The 16,994-nt window shown below is 41.0% G+C and overlaps 1 protein-coding gene across 5 annotated transcripts in view; it reads left to right on the top strand.

Annotated features, from left to right (window-relative positions):
* ELMO1 (engulfment and cell motility 1) overlaps window positions 1-16,994 on the top strand; it is a 395,377-nt gene that overhangs the window by 176,392 nt on the left and 201,991 nt on the right. For all 5 annotated transcript variants that reach the window (XM_075586635.1, XM_075586631.1, XM_075586632.1 and 2 more), the window contains one exon: window positions 11,539-11,643. In XM_075586635.1, the coding sequence (XP_075442750.1) occupies window positions 11,539-11,643 (105 nt within the window). The remainder of the gene's footprint in view (window positions 1-11,538; window positions 11,644-16,994) is intronic.

Here is a 16,994-nt window from a genome sequence, read left to right as displayed (position 1 = left end):
GTCTTCATATATACATCCGGTGCCGTTGCAAGGACTCAGATGCAGGAAGCCTCATCTCAAACGCAGGTCTGACACGTGGGAAGTGAATTTGTGCCACAGAAGGAAATTGATTTTTCAGCATCAGAATAACACCAGGTTAACTGGATCGCACGCTGAGGAGGTCTATTCCGTGCTTCAACAGATGTAACAGGTCTGTCACCAGCACACCCACATCACTATTGAGAAGGGACATTCTCTAGTGGGTGTCTACTGTTCCTTACTGGGCTATCATCAGTCATATGGACTGTTATTGACATTCACCACTGTTGGCCTTTTTTCCCCATGATATCTTGCTTGCTTTCTCCACATCCCCTTCCATATGTTACTTGCTAATTGCTGCTATCTGCTTGTACTAGACAGATTGCATTTTAATCACACCAGTTCACTACTAGTCCTTTTGACTACTCTGGTCATTTAATAAAATTTACAGATATTCATTTTTCAACCATACGGAACTGGTGCTTCTTTTTTTCCTGTATATATGTGTGTGTGTGTATATATATATATACACAGTGATTGACAAATCACCAAAAAATCTACTCGCCACACAAAAAAATCTACTCGCCACCTAGTACCAAACGTGTGCTGCTTGGGCCAATATTTACTCGCCCGGGGGTTAAATCCACTCGCCCGGGGCGAGCAAATGTATAGGTTTGTCGAATACTGTATATATATATATATATATATATCTCAAAAATATAAAGAACAATAGGCACTTCGTCAGGTAAATCAATATGGTGGGTGCAAATCATGTATGGTACAAATAGGCAATACGATACCGTGTAAGGACGAATATCAGAGGCAGCACTCCAAATGGTTGTCAAAAGAATATTGTATTAACAAGACATAATTTCCAACGTTACGGTCCTTCGTGCTGGACCTTTCTCATCAACTTGAGAAATGTCCCGCACGAAGGACCGTAACGTTGGAAATTATGTCTTGTTAATACAATATTCTTTTGACAACCATTTGGAGTGCTGCCTCTGATATTCGTCCTTACACGGTATCGTGTTGCCTATATATATATATATATATATGCCTATATATATATATGTAAATATAACTGTATGCTCATCCGCATGTCTAAGGCAGGTCTGCAACCCCGCCCTTCACCATTATCACCCAGCACACAGCACTTCCACTGCAGCAAGGGATTCTGGGAAATGACATGCAAATGAGCATGCCACTTTTTGCTTCAAAAACATATATATATATATTATAGAGGTTCTCATAATTGCTGAGTACTATCACGTCAGCCACTACATTAGGCAAAAGGGTTAACATCATCAAAAGCTTTACTGTTTTTCATGCCCTCTAGTAAATAAACTTCACCAGCAATGAAGAATCTGATTCAGCAATATGTGTCTCTGTGGTTTTTAAGGTGTTGTAGTTTGCAATTGCTGTTTTTCCTCTACATTCCTTAGACCCCACTACAGTGGGCTGGTGCCTTCTCTTATAGATTTTCTAATATTCTTCTTATGTGTGTCTCTGTTTATTCTATCACATGGTGTATTACATTTTATTCTATTTATTGAGTTTCTGTCTGGCCCTTGAACTTTAGGCTAAACCGGTCAATTTATTACTGTGCAATCAATCACCTGTATTAGTGCTGTCACTAAAGCCATAATGTAGGAAGAGGACAAAAGACATTTTATTTATTTATAAAGATATTTTACCAGGAAGTAATACATAGAGAGTGACCTCTCTTTTCAAGTATGTCCTGGGCACAGAGTTATAAGGTCCCTTCGGGGACCTTGAGAAAGTGCCGTAAGCGCGAAACATGTTGGTCTACATGCCTATGCTCTATTAAAGCTATTTTTGTATCCAAGCTACCCTCCTTCTTCATTTTTGGTGGTGCATCGCAACCTCTTCGTTTTTGTTCATCCATACCCGCGGACAGCACACCGGAGGACGTCGATCAGGCCTGGAAGTCAAGAAATCATTATATTGACTTTGTGCAGTAATAATCATTTGCCTTGCTGGAGAAGACATGTTGATGTCTAGGGGAGTGTTTACAAGTCAGAATCTTAAGGATATATGGGAATACTTTATGCCATTCATCTCCCTGGATGCTGCGCGCTCTGATATGAGTGGAGCCAGGTAGGCGTTATCCTATTTTGTTACTATACTGGGCACCCCCGAATACATATACTCCATATACACATTTATCGGCCTGATCTTATCCAATTCTATAAGAAGTTGTTCTTCTAAGGAGACCTCAACATTCTCTTATTGCTAGGAATATTTGGATTCCACTGAACTTTCTATCACTGTAACAGGGACTGAGCCCTGTTTAAGAAAAACTGCCTCTAAATCTAGCAGGGAGCTGGTTAATTGCAGCCAGCCAATTAACCAGACTCCAGCTGGCTAATTAGAACTCTAAAAAAGCCTCCTGAGGGAAAATACTAGGAGATTCCTTAGCACACATGGGTGCTGACAGGGGAGAAAGAGGACTTAGCAGAGAGACACTCCATAGCCCAGGCGAGCAGAGAGGCCTTCCCCTACAGCAACTGAAACAGATAAGAGACTTTCATGTTGGACTGTTGTATGAGTATATGTTTGGGGTGGTAACAGCTTACCTAGCCCCCCAGTTAAAAATGATAGGAGTAGGTGTTTGTTTATTTTTGTATGTTTTGCCTTGTTAAAGGAACAGACTCAATAAAGCCAAAATTTCATTTCACCCTAATCTGTCTCCATTAAATGGCTGCAGCAAAGGCTGTCTGCCTTTGGGGCGATGCAGATGTACAGTGAAGGGTTCAGATTGAATGCAGCTGTGAATTAAAAGTCATTTGTCCTCTTGGCTCATTAACATTCCAGTGGGTGAATTAACAATCCACATAGTACAGCAAATGTTAACCCTTAGCACACTGGTCCTGTGTAGAGGGGAGCAGCTCTTGGGGGACCCCATCAAGCATCCACCTTTAGGGCGACGCAAATGTACACTGAAGGGGTTCAGATTCAGACATAGAGGCCTATGTATGAACAACATCTTTGGGGAACAAAATTCTAGTGCTAAAAAGTACACACCTTAACAAGCATCCTACTTACAGTCTATATAGAAAAATGGAGCAGTGTGATGGTTTCGTGGGGCAAAAACATTCTTGAAGAGTGTGGCCAACACCCATATGTAATCAAAAAAAAAGAAGCTGAATTCCCCTGCGGAAAAAAAACAAAGACTGTAAAAGTTAAAATAACTGCAAACAGCTCTACTGATGAATCATGTTGTTGATTTGGTACAACGTTTCAGGTCCATCCCTGGACTTTTTATCAGGTGACTTTTAAAGTTTTTGCTAATATTTTGACAAGGGGGTTCAACGTTCTTCTTTTTTCATGTCATTCATACAGTACCACACAAATGTGGGTATGTGACATCTTGCATATGACGCATAGTTCATTGTCTGAAATTACTTTTAACACACTGCATACCTGATTCATACAATTTAAATGAACAGATATCATATTAACAGAATTAGGCGTTGCATTTGTATTAGTAAATACTAATTAATTATCAGTTATAATATATTTTATGGTATCCATACTGTGAGAATATTACATTTTGTTAATGTATATAATTAAACATCTGTGCTGTGTAAAATATACTAATTGTTGGTACAGGTACAAAGCAGTGTAAGAACTTCTAAGGCTTGTTCTTTGTATGTGCAGGCGCCTGTGCGAACACGCGTGCACGTGACCCACACTTTTTGTGTGTATGGTGGTCCGTGCTGCCGGGAGCGACAGGTTTTTAGTGTGTGTGTGTGTGTGTGTGTGTGTGTGTGTGTGTGTGTGTGTGTGTGTGTGTGTGTGTGTGTGTGTGTGTGTGTGTGTGTGTGTGTGTGTGTGTGTGTGTGTGTGTGTGTGTGTGTAATTTATATATTTTAAAAAAAAAAGACACATTGGTAAGAATTATTTATTAACATTGTACACATACATACATTAGAGCGGCGGTAGCGGCGTGAATACTTAGTTTTCTGAGTATTCCCCGCTATCGGCCGGCTCCACGCTCACTGCCGTGCGCGTGTGCGGCCCTAGCGTACAATGGCTGGCTAACCACAGCCAACTATAACTGCCGCGCGCATGCACGGCGCAGCAAGCGCGCCCACTATATTACGGGCCTAATTCCGTGTTAAGAATAGAAACAGACTTTTTAGGATTTGCGGCAGGTTCAACTTGGCGTATGATCTTGACACAGTATTGACCAATTTTTTGACTCACATATACAATTTACAGTACAACTTTTGTTAATACATACAGTACCATTTTTATCTGTGCATTAGGAAGACTTGTACTACTTTTTTTTTTTATAAAAAAATGTTTCGCACAATACAGATTAAGTGATGATATTAGTATATAGGCCCCAATGTGTTCAAATTCCAGTTTAATTCAAAGGTACCATCACGCTGGCCTCATATACTTTAATTAAGAAGATCTTTTCCAAATTAAAAAAAAAAAAAAATCACTTTGGCCTGTAACCAAGAAGTGACTCAACCTTGGAAAGATTAAATTGTAAAGTAAATGTTGTAGTTCTATCAGGAGGTGTTGGAGGTATCATGCCAATTTAGTTATTAATTCATGGAGACCTAATATTGTTATTAACTCTCAACGATGTTCAACTTTTTGGGGGTTAAGGAACCCTATAAATATATTGTGAAATTCTGCGGAACCCCAACCCTCTCTAATAGCGCGTCTGTGATCAGATGCATTGTAAGGAACCCCAATCCTCTCTAATAGCGCACCTGAGATCAGATGCATTGTAAGATACCCCAACCCTCTCTAATAGCGCGTCTGAGATAAGATCATTGTAAAGAACTCCAACCCTCTCTAATAGCGCGTCTGAGATCAGATACATTGAAAGGAACCCCAACCCTCTCTAATAGTGCGTCTGAGATCAGATGCATTGTAAGGAACCCCAACCCTCTCTAATAGCGCGTCTGAAATCAGATACATTGTAAGGAACCCAACCCTCTCTAATAGCGCGCCTGAGATCAGATGCATTGTAAGGAACTCCAACCCTCTCTAATAGCGCGTCTGAGATCAGATACATTGTAAGGAACCCAACCCTCTCTAATAGCGCGCCTGAGATCAGATACATTGTAAGGAACTCCAACCCTCTCTAATAGCGCGTCTGAAATCAGATGCATTTTACATTCTTCTGTATTTTGTACAATTTTCAAATGAACTGAAAATAGTACAGAACACTTTAAGAATGTCCGGGGAACCCAATTAAACAAACACAGTACTATGTGCTATAGCAAGGGTGCGCAAACTGGGGGGCGCAAGATTGTCCTGAATGGGTGCGGGCGGTTGCAGAGGCCCCATGCTCTTCCCCAAGGCATTAAAATTGAATGCTGGGGAATCGCGTGAGACCTCTGCAACCTCAACTTACCATGATTCAGCCGGTGTCTGGAAGCGTCTCCATGAGAATACGGTGTCAAGCAGCGTGACGTCAATGAACACCGCTGGTCACGTGACGTCACATGATCTCGCTCGTCATTTGACGAGCCACAGAGAGAAGGGAGGGGAGGTGCGAGCACCGAGGGACACAAGGCAGGGGGCACAGGAGCAAAAGTTTGCTCTCCCATGCGCTAGTAGTAGGAAGTAGAGACTGCAATGCAATGCTTGGGGACCAGTGCCCTTACCTACTTTTACATAACCTTTTCTTGGGGTTGAGGAGGAGCGCAGGATAAGTTCGTGATATGTGAAAAAATTAAAATATATATAGTGCAGATGGTAGATCACTGCTAAATCACGAACTTATCCTGCGCTCCTCCTCAACCCCAAGAAAAGAAAATTCTACATCCTGGGACTTGGAACTGTCCCACCAGGGGAAGTTGAGCTGCACTTGTACACTTTTATTTTTATTATCACTTTGTGGTGTAAGGTTTATTGTGTGTATCTAAGGTGTGTCACTTATTACACCAATCAAATAGTAATTGGGAAGCGCCCAGTCCATCCACATTCCCCACTCCCCCACCCACTTTTACGTAACCTGTCTGAAACACAGAATTTTACTTTTAACTTTGCGCACACATCCTTTTTTTTGGTAACATTTTTTTACTTTGTCATTTAAACCATAGCTCAATTTAAAAAAAAATAATTGTTAACTAAATACATTAGGGTCCAATTTTCGAGGAGAGTTTGAATTTAGATAAATATACTGTAAACAAGTAAAATAAGTTTGGGGGATTTCTTAAGCATGGCAAGCACTGTGTAATTTCTAATAAATATCTGAAATATTATAATTGCAACTTGGTAGCATTTGTGTGTACAGTAGCTCAATATCTAAACTTGTAACAGAAGCAAAGCAGTGGGGACTGCACATTGTACCTAAACACAGCAATTCAAAAGGAGGTGCACAGGTTGAGAGGTTTCCATGTCCTGGTCCTATGGAGAGGTCCATGCAGCTGAAACATGCAGAGATGCTACGATATGCTGTCCCAAGCTATTGGATGTCTTTGAATTTACGTGTATGAGCTCCTAAACTAAACTTTTGATCAATGTGATCCAAATATTTTTGCTTCAAGCCTCTGGATTCTTGGGACGCTATACCGATGTTATCTCTCCTTGACCCATTACCTGGCTAAGCCATATTTCCATACCCAGTTTCAGTGATGCGAGTCATTAATTAGCTCTCTATATTGTTTGAACCCTTTTATTATTGTTATTTTTATATGTACTAATAGATGTTGTGTTGGGTCTCATTCACTTTTTATCCCTTTACTATTCATGGTTTTAGATACAATGTGTACCCGGGAGCTGTATTTGGTTTTAGTTGGAAACGCTGTTTCCACCTTTACTTAATGGGACTGACATGCACTTAAACACTGGCTCTTGCAATTTGATTCACTTGATTTCTCATGGACCTCACCTTTGATTGTGATTGTGCATCCTCTTGGTGATATTTAATAAATGCATGTTTTTTTAAATATGATCTATTTGGACTTACCTGTCTTGTGCCCACATTATGAAGATTTCTTTTCAATCCTTGTGATTTGACATTTTGCTATTTCCATATGGTTTATACAGTATACGGTGGAATTTGTCATTCTGATTTTTGGATTGCACTTTTTACGTCTCTGCCTCTTATATTTTTGCACACGCTGTTGCGGTTTACATGCTGGGCAGGTGACTGGTTACACATTTGCAATCAGTACACTATTGTTTAACAAGACACTCACTTTTTCATGCCTCAGTTACAATATGTAAAGTTGTCAGTAACTATATTTAGAATAAGATTGGGGTTAGCCTGGTTTAAAAATACCTTTTATGCAGTCGTTTTAGTAACCTTGGTCTGGTACCCCAAACATCATATAGAATAAATTATTCCAGGCACTGCTGTATGTGTGCTCAGATTTTATTATGTATTGAAGTCGTGTTCTGGTTGCATCTTGTAACCTTCTTCTGGTCTGAACAAATGGCTATAACTAGTCATGCCAAGAATTTAGAGTGTTGCTAAGAAAGAGGTTGCCAACTGTATGCCATGGACATTTTTGGTGCAGTCTTCTGCAAAATATTGTGGAGAAAAAACATGGTTTAAACATACCTGTAGCATGATTAGGGTGGGTAAATTGAGACAAAATAACTTGACTATGCAAAGTGTAGGAATGGTAGAATACTCATGAATGTGTCTGCATGTGTCTACCACAGGTCCCCAAATTATGCTCATTGTCAAGTTATAAAATGTTTAAGATGCAGACAATGAAAATGAACACATTAGGGCATTAGGGCCAGTGCAACGACTAGGCGACCTAGGCGTTCGCCTAAAGCGGCACATTTTGGGGGGCGATGGAGGCAGTGCTGGAAGTTTGGGAGCAGAGCAGGCTGCTTTCTTCTGCTACGCACTCCCCCGCAGCAGGAACGGACACTACTTTTCAGGTGTGGAGGGTGGGGGGGGGGGGGGGTGATGATGTTGGGGGATGTTAGGTGGTAAAAACAGAGGGGGATGGGAGATTGTAAAAAATTGGGGAGGGGTAACAATGAAGGGGGAGCATGAGGTGGGGGGAAGAGTTGGAGGTGGGGGGGGACTGGGTATATGTGTATATATATATATCTATAACAAGAATGTTCAGGGCACTCAAAGGGAAAAAGTAAAAGGAAAAAAACTTATCTGATCAGTCGTGGTGCTCACAGTGCGGCCAGGATCACCATCCAGCAACCAATAATAGATAAATACCCAATATCAAAGAATCTGGAGCACTCACAAATTCACAAAATACAATTTAATGAAGTAACACAGGCATCAGGGGGTAATCACAGAAAAAAGAAGCAACATTTCGGACCTTACGGTCCTTTCTCAAGCTCCCCCATATATATAGCGGTATCAGTACAAATAAAAGCATTTCGTTAGCCACAGAATGATATTGGCTATATATATATATATATATATATATATATATATATATATATATATATGTATTAGGGGGGGGGGGGGCACACAGCTGATGATTCGCCTCAGGCGCCAAATGCCCTTGCACTGGCCCTGCTCAGTATCCATGTCACATTGAAAAAGCTAGGGACTCACTGTTTTGGCACCGGTGGGTTAACCCAGCGGTGCGCAAACTGGGGGGCGCGAGACTGCCTGCGGGGGGTGCGGGGTTTACAGAGGCCCCGCGCGCTTCCCGAAGGCACTTAAATTAAGTGCCGGGGGAGCTGCAGGGCCTCTGTAAACCATACTTACCCGTGACTCCGGCGGCTTCCTTCTTGCGTCGCCATGGCAACGCGGCGTCAAAATGACGCTGCGAGGTCATGTGATGTCACGTTGCTATGGCAACGTGACATCATGACGCCGGAGGGCGGGTAAGTGGGGGCTAGGGGGGGGCACGGAAGAGATGGGACTGCCAGCAGGGGGGCGCAGGGAAAAAAGTTTGCGCCCCCCTGGGCTAACCAATCAGAAGCTGCCTTCAATTCTAAATTATTACAGTTACTCCAAACATTGAGCAAGACAACAGCATGCTGACATCTAATACTGGGTTGTGGATTTTATGAGGGGGAGAGTCAATTATTGTTTATTTGTAAAGTGCCAACATATTCTGCAGCGCGGTACAATGGGGGTGCAGAGTTATGTCTATTACATAAAAATAATTACATATTATACAGTCTAGAGGGAATAAACGATTAAAACAAAAGATAAAGTGGCTGCTCAGGGTGGAGTATCGTCCAGCCACACAAAATAGCGCCTGTTTTATTCTCTGACCAAGTACTGTACTGAAATTGTAGACAATATCTTCAAGTAAAAACATACAGACCTCCTTCCTGCTCTCGGGAGCATACAGTACAATGCAAGCAGTTTAGATGGAGACAGAGACCAATACTATTGCATTTGACATGGCATAGTAAATGCTTCTGGTTCCTCGGGGAGGGCAATGTAATTCTTGGCTAATGGGTACAGATTCATAATGACAAATAATAGATGCCAAGATTCTCTATTTTTAGTCTGATAATGGCTCTCCACATCAGGAATTATTGCTCATTTCAACTGTAAAAAAAATGTCCTGCCGCGTTCTGCAGAAGCAGGCAAAAGTGAAAGGCGGATTGGGATATGGAATGCGGTCACTTTAGACCTGTGCATTCAGCACACGTCTCAAGGTGCCTGCTTTCTTTGTGTTCATGTTGCCAATTCCCATGGGGGAGAGAGAAATCCAGCCACACTCCTCAATTACATCTATAGGCTGCAAATATGGGTAATCAGTAATAGTTGGTACAAGTGTCAACAAGATGTTTTCCTATTACCAACGTATTATTATTTAAGTATGTCTTTGCTCGTTTCTTAACCCTCTGAGTGCCAGTGCGATCCGCTCTGGGAGTGGAGGGTATAATGAATAGGCCACTGAAGAGTACGCTAGTCATTGGAATATATCGGGGTATAAATGGTGCAGATAAATACAACTTTGTTCTTTATAATAAAGTGAACAGTTGTTGCAAAACACCGTTCTGAATAATTCGATTTGAAAGAGAGGGTACAGAAGAGGATTGCAGAAGAGTACAGTAGACGTGATAGATAAGTAGATATAATAAGTTATATTTAATGTTCCTATTACACATTCTAAAAGCGAAGTATATAAAAAGTTAGCAAATGGTAAGTTACTTAAAGGGACAGGTTACATTAGCAGGTCAAGCAATCATCCTTGCTGGTCTTTTTTTCTTTCTGAAAAATGAGTATGTATCACTGCTTGTCATGAACGCTTTATTCATGCATCTCAGATAATTATGTTTAAATATTTGTCTAATGATGGCAACATAATTACTTTGCAAACAAAGGAGCTAAAGTGAGATTACAATTGTGATGACTTTACACCAAACGACAGTGTAGGATTGTAAAAAAACATCTGCTGCATTTGTTAAAAATATGACATATTATTTTGAAGTACTTACCACAGTCTGTTTTTATTTTTATTTTTATTATTATTATTATTATTATTATTATTGAAGAAGGTACATTAGCTACTTTAAACCTGTTAAACATGGCATTGTCCTTTGTTCATTTTCTTCCTAGTCAGGACTGTCCATTTAAGACAGCCAAGATTCCCAAACCTTTTTAATCTGCCCTACGGTGTAATTCAAAGCGGCAATCCCTGCGATTTTATTGTATTTTAAAAAAATATATACATTTAAGAATTTAAACTGGAGGTTTCCCCCGGAGCTTAACACCGCTTTTGTAGCTCCGGGGACCTCTTTGTTCCTGAGATACTTAACAGATACAAACACGGTTTCCGGTGCCGCAGACTTGCTTCTTCGACCATAGCGCCAGGGACAGCGAGTTATGCTGCATCTTTATCTCAGGTTCCGAGAGGTCCCTGGAGCTGAAATTAGAGCGGTTGAGCGCCAGGGAAGCCCTCAGTTAATTTCTGCAAAATACAATAACTTTAAAGATGGTGGGAATGCTGGACAAAAGTTCTGTAGACTTGATGGACCATATTTACTCAGCCGTCTTCTGCCATCGGATACTTCCTGGAGCTTGTAGACACCTTAGTCCAGTGTTTCCCAACTCCAGTCCTCAGGGAACCGCAACAGGTCAGGTCGTAAGGATTTCCTTGCTCCAGCACAGGTGTCTCAGTCAAAATGACTGAGCTGCTGATTGACCCACCTGTGCTGGAGCAGGGATATCCTTAAGATATGACCTGTTGGGGTTCCCTAAGGACTGGAGTTGGGAAACACTGCCTTAGTCTAATGGGCTATAAGTGTCTTCTGGCAGAAAACGGCTGGGTAAATATGGCCAGTGCCTACAGATCTTTCAAACTTTAGAGCTGCTCCAGACATGGGGACGGTAAATGACAACATTGAAGTCTCCTCACCTAATCGGATTAGCCATCATCTATCATTATCAGCCATTCATGTGTGAACCCCATAATGTGTTGACTTTAATATAATTATATAACTGTACTTAACAAATCTTATTTTAGATAAGCAGGAGACCAGTTGTATACCGTTAGAAAAACTATATGATTTTTGATACAAAATCTTATATTTATCTAAATCTATCTACCCTTCTTTTACCCCCCACAGAATAACGTAAATCCAGCCCTGGACTTTACCCATACTCCCCCGGGAATGCTGGCACTTGACAACATGCTGTACTTTGCCAAACATCATCAGGATTCTTATATCCGGGTAAGGGACTAATTAAGTTTTGTTTTTCATAAGCTCTTTTTGAACCTATTTCCTCTACCTTTCATTTTATCCAAGATGCCGACCCTGACATTCCTTGTACTGCTTTTGTCAGATGAATGCACGTGAAACAGACTTGAACTATTTTCATAAGTATTGTTTCCAGCAGTGAGGAATATACAGTACATTTGCTTTGTTCAAACTTGCTGTTCAACTTTCACTTGTTAGAGTGATTCAAACTCAAAATTGACGTATTGAGGATCAAACTCAATAAAAAATATTTTTGCCCCTTGAGTTTACATAGCATACATATTTACATAATTTATTACGAACGCACGTTATTTTTTCATGCAACTAGAAGTATATGACCTTTGTAAATCTATAGGATACACACTAATCACCCAATTATGCAGAAGTTACGTTGCACTTCAGTGCATGCTGTTTAATTTATTTATTCGCACATCTGTAGATATTCACTTATATGTGAGTAAATTGTATGATTATAAATTGATGATTAATGCACACGAAAACGGCTCCGTGATTTGTTCGGATAACGGCCGCTGCATCTGTACAAGTAGCTCACAACCTAATTTATTGTGTAATACCCATACTTAATGTATGGCATATAAGGCACAGGAAGATAAATAATGCTAACTTTATTGGATATAGCGCTGTTTTTCTAACAGGACTCAAAGCGCTTCACAGTTACAGTATAGTGCGCGGTAAGCAGCATTGTAGCTACGAATTTTACAGCTACAGTCCCTGCCCAGATGAGTTTACAATCTACGTTTTTTGGTGCCTGAGGCACAGGGCGATAAAGTGATTTGCCCAGTGATTTCATACTCTGTGTAATTGTTTACAGAGTCAGTGTCTTTACTTCCTGAGCCCCTCCTTCAGTGTTTCAAGGAGATCTGACACTGGAATTAGAACCACATCAAAGTCTGTGTTCTTGCCACTCAGCTGCTCCCTCAGTATATAAGAAATATACTCTTTAAGTTATAGTTGCTGCCATTAATATCCATACTAATTTGGCTGGCTGTGGTCAATACTGTATGTAGATTATTGCATTCGATATAAGCTTGTGTGAGAGATGGAAGGAGTGAATTGTATGTTTCAATTTGATTTATAGGAGATATAATAGCTCTGAGTAAAAAGCGGTACAGAATGTTTTAGCTAATTAAGATAATGTTCATACCCAAGGTAATGAATGAGACCAATTTAAATTACAAATATGAGGTTATTCACCTTAAACATGTACACATTTTATGGAAAAGCAATACAAAAGGGAGGTAGTAGAGCAAAGCATAGGATGCAAACGTAAAACAACAATGCTATTTTCCCCTTCTTTCTTCTTATTATTTTTATATGTAAAGGATGTAACCATGTATAATTCTATAAGTCTTACCTAAGCTGGCAATCGTTTGGTGCTCCTGTTATAAATCTGTCGAAATCCTGACTGTATGCCTAACAAAATGGCCGCCTTGTAACTGTGTGCTGCAGTTTGTGAAATGCTTCAGCTGATAAGCAACATTATATTACCAAGTGTAACACATTATTGTTACAGCTTTCAGAGTAATAGACAGTCAGTTGTTTGGAACACCGCCACAGATCTGTTTGTGATACTTTGTTGCCAAAAGGCACAGCTAAAAAATTTTTTTAAAAAAAGGTGTGTGTGAGCGTGTCTCAAAAGAGGAATCGGATATGACTTTATAAATGGTTGCTATAGCAACAAAAGGATGATCAGTACATTAAAAAAAATCATTACAAATGATATTAGGAGTTTAAAAAAAATGCACACAGTATTATCTAATACTATAGTACTGATTTATTTTAAAAGAACATATAGGTTTGTTCACATTTGGCTGCTTTAATGGTCTTCCTTTTTTTTGTGCTAACGATGCAGGGAAATAAACCTGATGACTCAATTGGTCCTATTCCTTAAACTACATGCAATAAGGGCATTTCTGGGTGAAAAGGGCAGTTTTTGCATGGGTTTGCTTGCATTTAAATATTGAATATTCAGTGTTTGAAATGAATTGTAAAGGAGGTGACAATGCAGTTAGTATAATAATGGCTGGTGAGCCCAAAGTGGGTATAAGCTGCTTGTAAATATACCCTGCTTAGATTACATAAAGATGAATATACATTACAGTAATGGTCAACTTGAACCAAGATGCTGCTCCTGTTCCTTGCGTAGTGTGCAGCTTTATCTTCGACTGATCTGTATAACATATCTTCACAGAACTGGTTGGTTGCAGTTGGGATTAACAAGGATAGGTTTTAATGTTTTGTTCCTTGGTCTTGGGCGCAGTATGTTATAGATTCTCTTGGGCTGGAGTAAGGTCTGGTTTCAGGTCTGGTTTCAGTTGCAACCATCGGACCTTCTTCACCAAACCGGCCATACGGCATTTTTTCGGATGGAAATCGCCATTGACTTCAACAGAGTCTTTTCGGCTGCAAAACTGCTCATGAATGGCCACTTCGGTGATCTAGAATTAGCCTCTTAGACTTTAGCTTTAAGAGGTACCTTCAGAAAAAGGGTGACTTTGAAGATGGCAATACCATTTAAGTTGGTGAAAGGAACCCGATTTATTTAACATCACAAGTAGTGTAAATAATGTGTAGTTACAGCTACATTTCTTTCTTTGTTTAATCTTTTGGAACCCCTGTTGTTTTTTTTTTTTTTAGGTTTTTAAATAAAAATAATCTTGAACGTCTAATATATCAGAGAAACTACTTAAAGCCAGAGTGTGCAAGAATATGATTAATGGTTTTTTTTTGGTTTTTCTTTGAAGCTTTCAGTGTGGCAGAACAATGAGATTACCTTGTGTGTCTATAATCACAGTCCCTCTGCTTCTGCATTCCCTCTACACACAGAACTGCTTCAGATCGTTCAGTGATGTCTATTAAATCTCTTTGAATTTGCATATGACAAAACGAAAGGGTGACAAAAAACTGCTGACTGAAACGAGACGTTACTCAAATCTGGAATATGTAAAACGTGGCTATAAATGGAAAGTGTTCCTGATTTAGATGAAATGCAGGAGCTAAGAGAATGTGCCTGGTTTGTATGCTGTATTCATGTTGCAGTCCAACATGGGATCTTCTCGAACGAATGATAGGGATATTTTTCATATGTTACATTTAGAGCCTCTGATGAAGCACTGTGGGCAGCGTGAAACCAGTTGGGTTAATTTGAGTGTTGGATCCATGTACAGTTTTGTAATAGATGTTTGCTTAATAAAGTTTGAAGTTTTGAAATGCATTTGCTTTGGGACTTCATGAGTGGCGAGTTCAAAGTTCGTCGCCTCCCTGCACAGTGCGACGTCATCATGTTGTAGTTGATTAAAGCCCTTCGTAAACTAGTATACACATTTTTGAAAATAATGTTTAAAGTTTGAATCTTGTTTTTTCTACTTACACTGGGAACACAGAAATAGTGTCGTAAATCATCTTTGCTTACCTCCGTGACCAGATACGCACATCCCTTGCTTATACAATTACCTAGTGAAAAATTAAAGATACTGTAGTTGGTCGTATCCTATCCACTGGTCTTAAATGATTTATTTTTAGCACTGGTGTGGCTGGGTCAGGCCTTATTCACTAGAGAGCATAAAATAAAATATTGCTGGCTATGTGCTGCATTCATTTAAATCAAATGCAATCGACTGAAAACTGCTGTTCAAGTAAATGGCAGTTTGCTGTCAATCACCGTGAGATCAGCTTCTCGGGACCTTATTGAATAAAAGTCTTAAATGCTTACCATGATGCAGTCATGTTTTTGATTTTGTGTATTGCCTATCTCTGCTCTCTAGTCTGTTGTGAAAACCAACAATACGGTTCTTTATCACACTTCCTCTGTTGCTTTTTAGATGTGCAGTGGCCGTATCGCTCAAGGAGAAATGAGGCCTCATTGCGGGTTGTTATGCTTTTAAGCGGACCAGCATTAAAGTTCTTCATAGACTATAGTGTACAGGACTTTCAAAACCTCATAGATTTCTCCTGACCTCATTATGGTCACTTCTCCACGAGGGTTACAGGTTGCTAGTGTCGGTTAACAAGCCATATGAATAAAGACTTCTAAATGTTTTTAGGTCATTAACCTCCTGGCTGCTTTGGCATCCTAGGGGTTAAGCAGGAGAATCATGAAATAATTGACATGTGTATCTAGTCAGCATCCTTTTATTCAGCATTGTTTACTTTCAGTGGTGGTCCCAAGCGTAGATAGCTGGCTAATTAAAGCAATACAGGTGCGCCGACGAGTTTTCTAAAACTTGCCTTAAACTTGCCTTGGAAAATCTGGGGCTATCACCAACAAGATCCAGGTACATGCTGGGTACATGCTGCAAACATTTCAGTGACAATTCTGCAAAGACTAATGGCCCATCGGATTAACACAGCAGTTTGAATGGGACTGCCAGGGACCCCCACTGTTAATCCGATGGGCCAATAGTCTGTCTGCAGAAATGTCACTGAAATGTTGCAGCATGTACCCAGGATGTACCTGGGTCATGTTGGCGATAGCCCCAGATTTGTTTTAGAATACTCGTCGGCTCTACAGTATATCTGTTTGGTGCTGATGGCCATACTGCACATTGTCGTCTTCCTGAGTAAGCTGCAGTGTTCTCCAGATACGTGCAGTGGATGGAAGCTTCAAAACATCAGGAGGTGCTGGAAAGACAATGCTGCAGTTTTCTACTCCGCACAAATTATGTGTAGCCGGGACCCCGTGTTTCCCCCCAATTGGTTGTGGGGGTGGGGGATGTGCACCTAGGGAGCGCTCCGATAATGGAGGTTCCGCGCAGAGGGAGCCGCCATGTTAGGTTGGCGCCAGTGCAGACTTGGTCCGGCCGGAGGTTGCGCATGTGCAGGGCAGGGACAAAAGCCCTTAGAAGGAGGAGAGCTCGGGGAGGAGGGGAGTTAGGGGACAAAGGGTCCCAGCAGCCCCCGCGTTTCCCCCGTGACGCGCCAGAACCAATCAGGCACGAGATTAGGGAGGAGAAGGAAGTGGTGGGGCGCACGAGGAGTGAGAGCTAGCTGTCGGAGGAAGGAGAAGGAGCTCCGGTGTAGGGAGGCAGCCGCCCCTACCTAGGCCGCATACCCCAAGGCTCAGTTAGACCCTGAGCCCCAGTAGCGTGCAGCGGAGCTAGAGACTGCCATAGTCAGGTGCCGGATTTCCCCCCTACTGTGCTACGAATACTACCAGGACAGTGCTAACTCCGCGGGAGGCCTGGGACCAGGCCCCGCTACTCAGTCGCAGCGTGTCTGGGTGGGATCGCCTCAGGCACCTACGGGTGACGTCATCTACGCCCTCTCCGATCCTTTGTGAAGATAGTTGCAGAACCGGGTACAGG

Source organism: Ascaphus truei, chromosome 2, assembly GCF_040206685.1.
Source record: "Ascaphus truei isolate aAscTru1 chromosome 2, aAscTru1.hap1, whole genome shotgun sequence".
Taxonomy (NCBI): Eukaryota; Metazoa; Chordata; class Amphibia; order Anura; family Ascaphidae; genus Ascaphus; species Ascaphus truei.
This window is presented reverse-complemented; position numbering and strand designations above follow the sequence as displayed.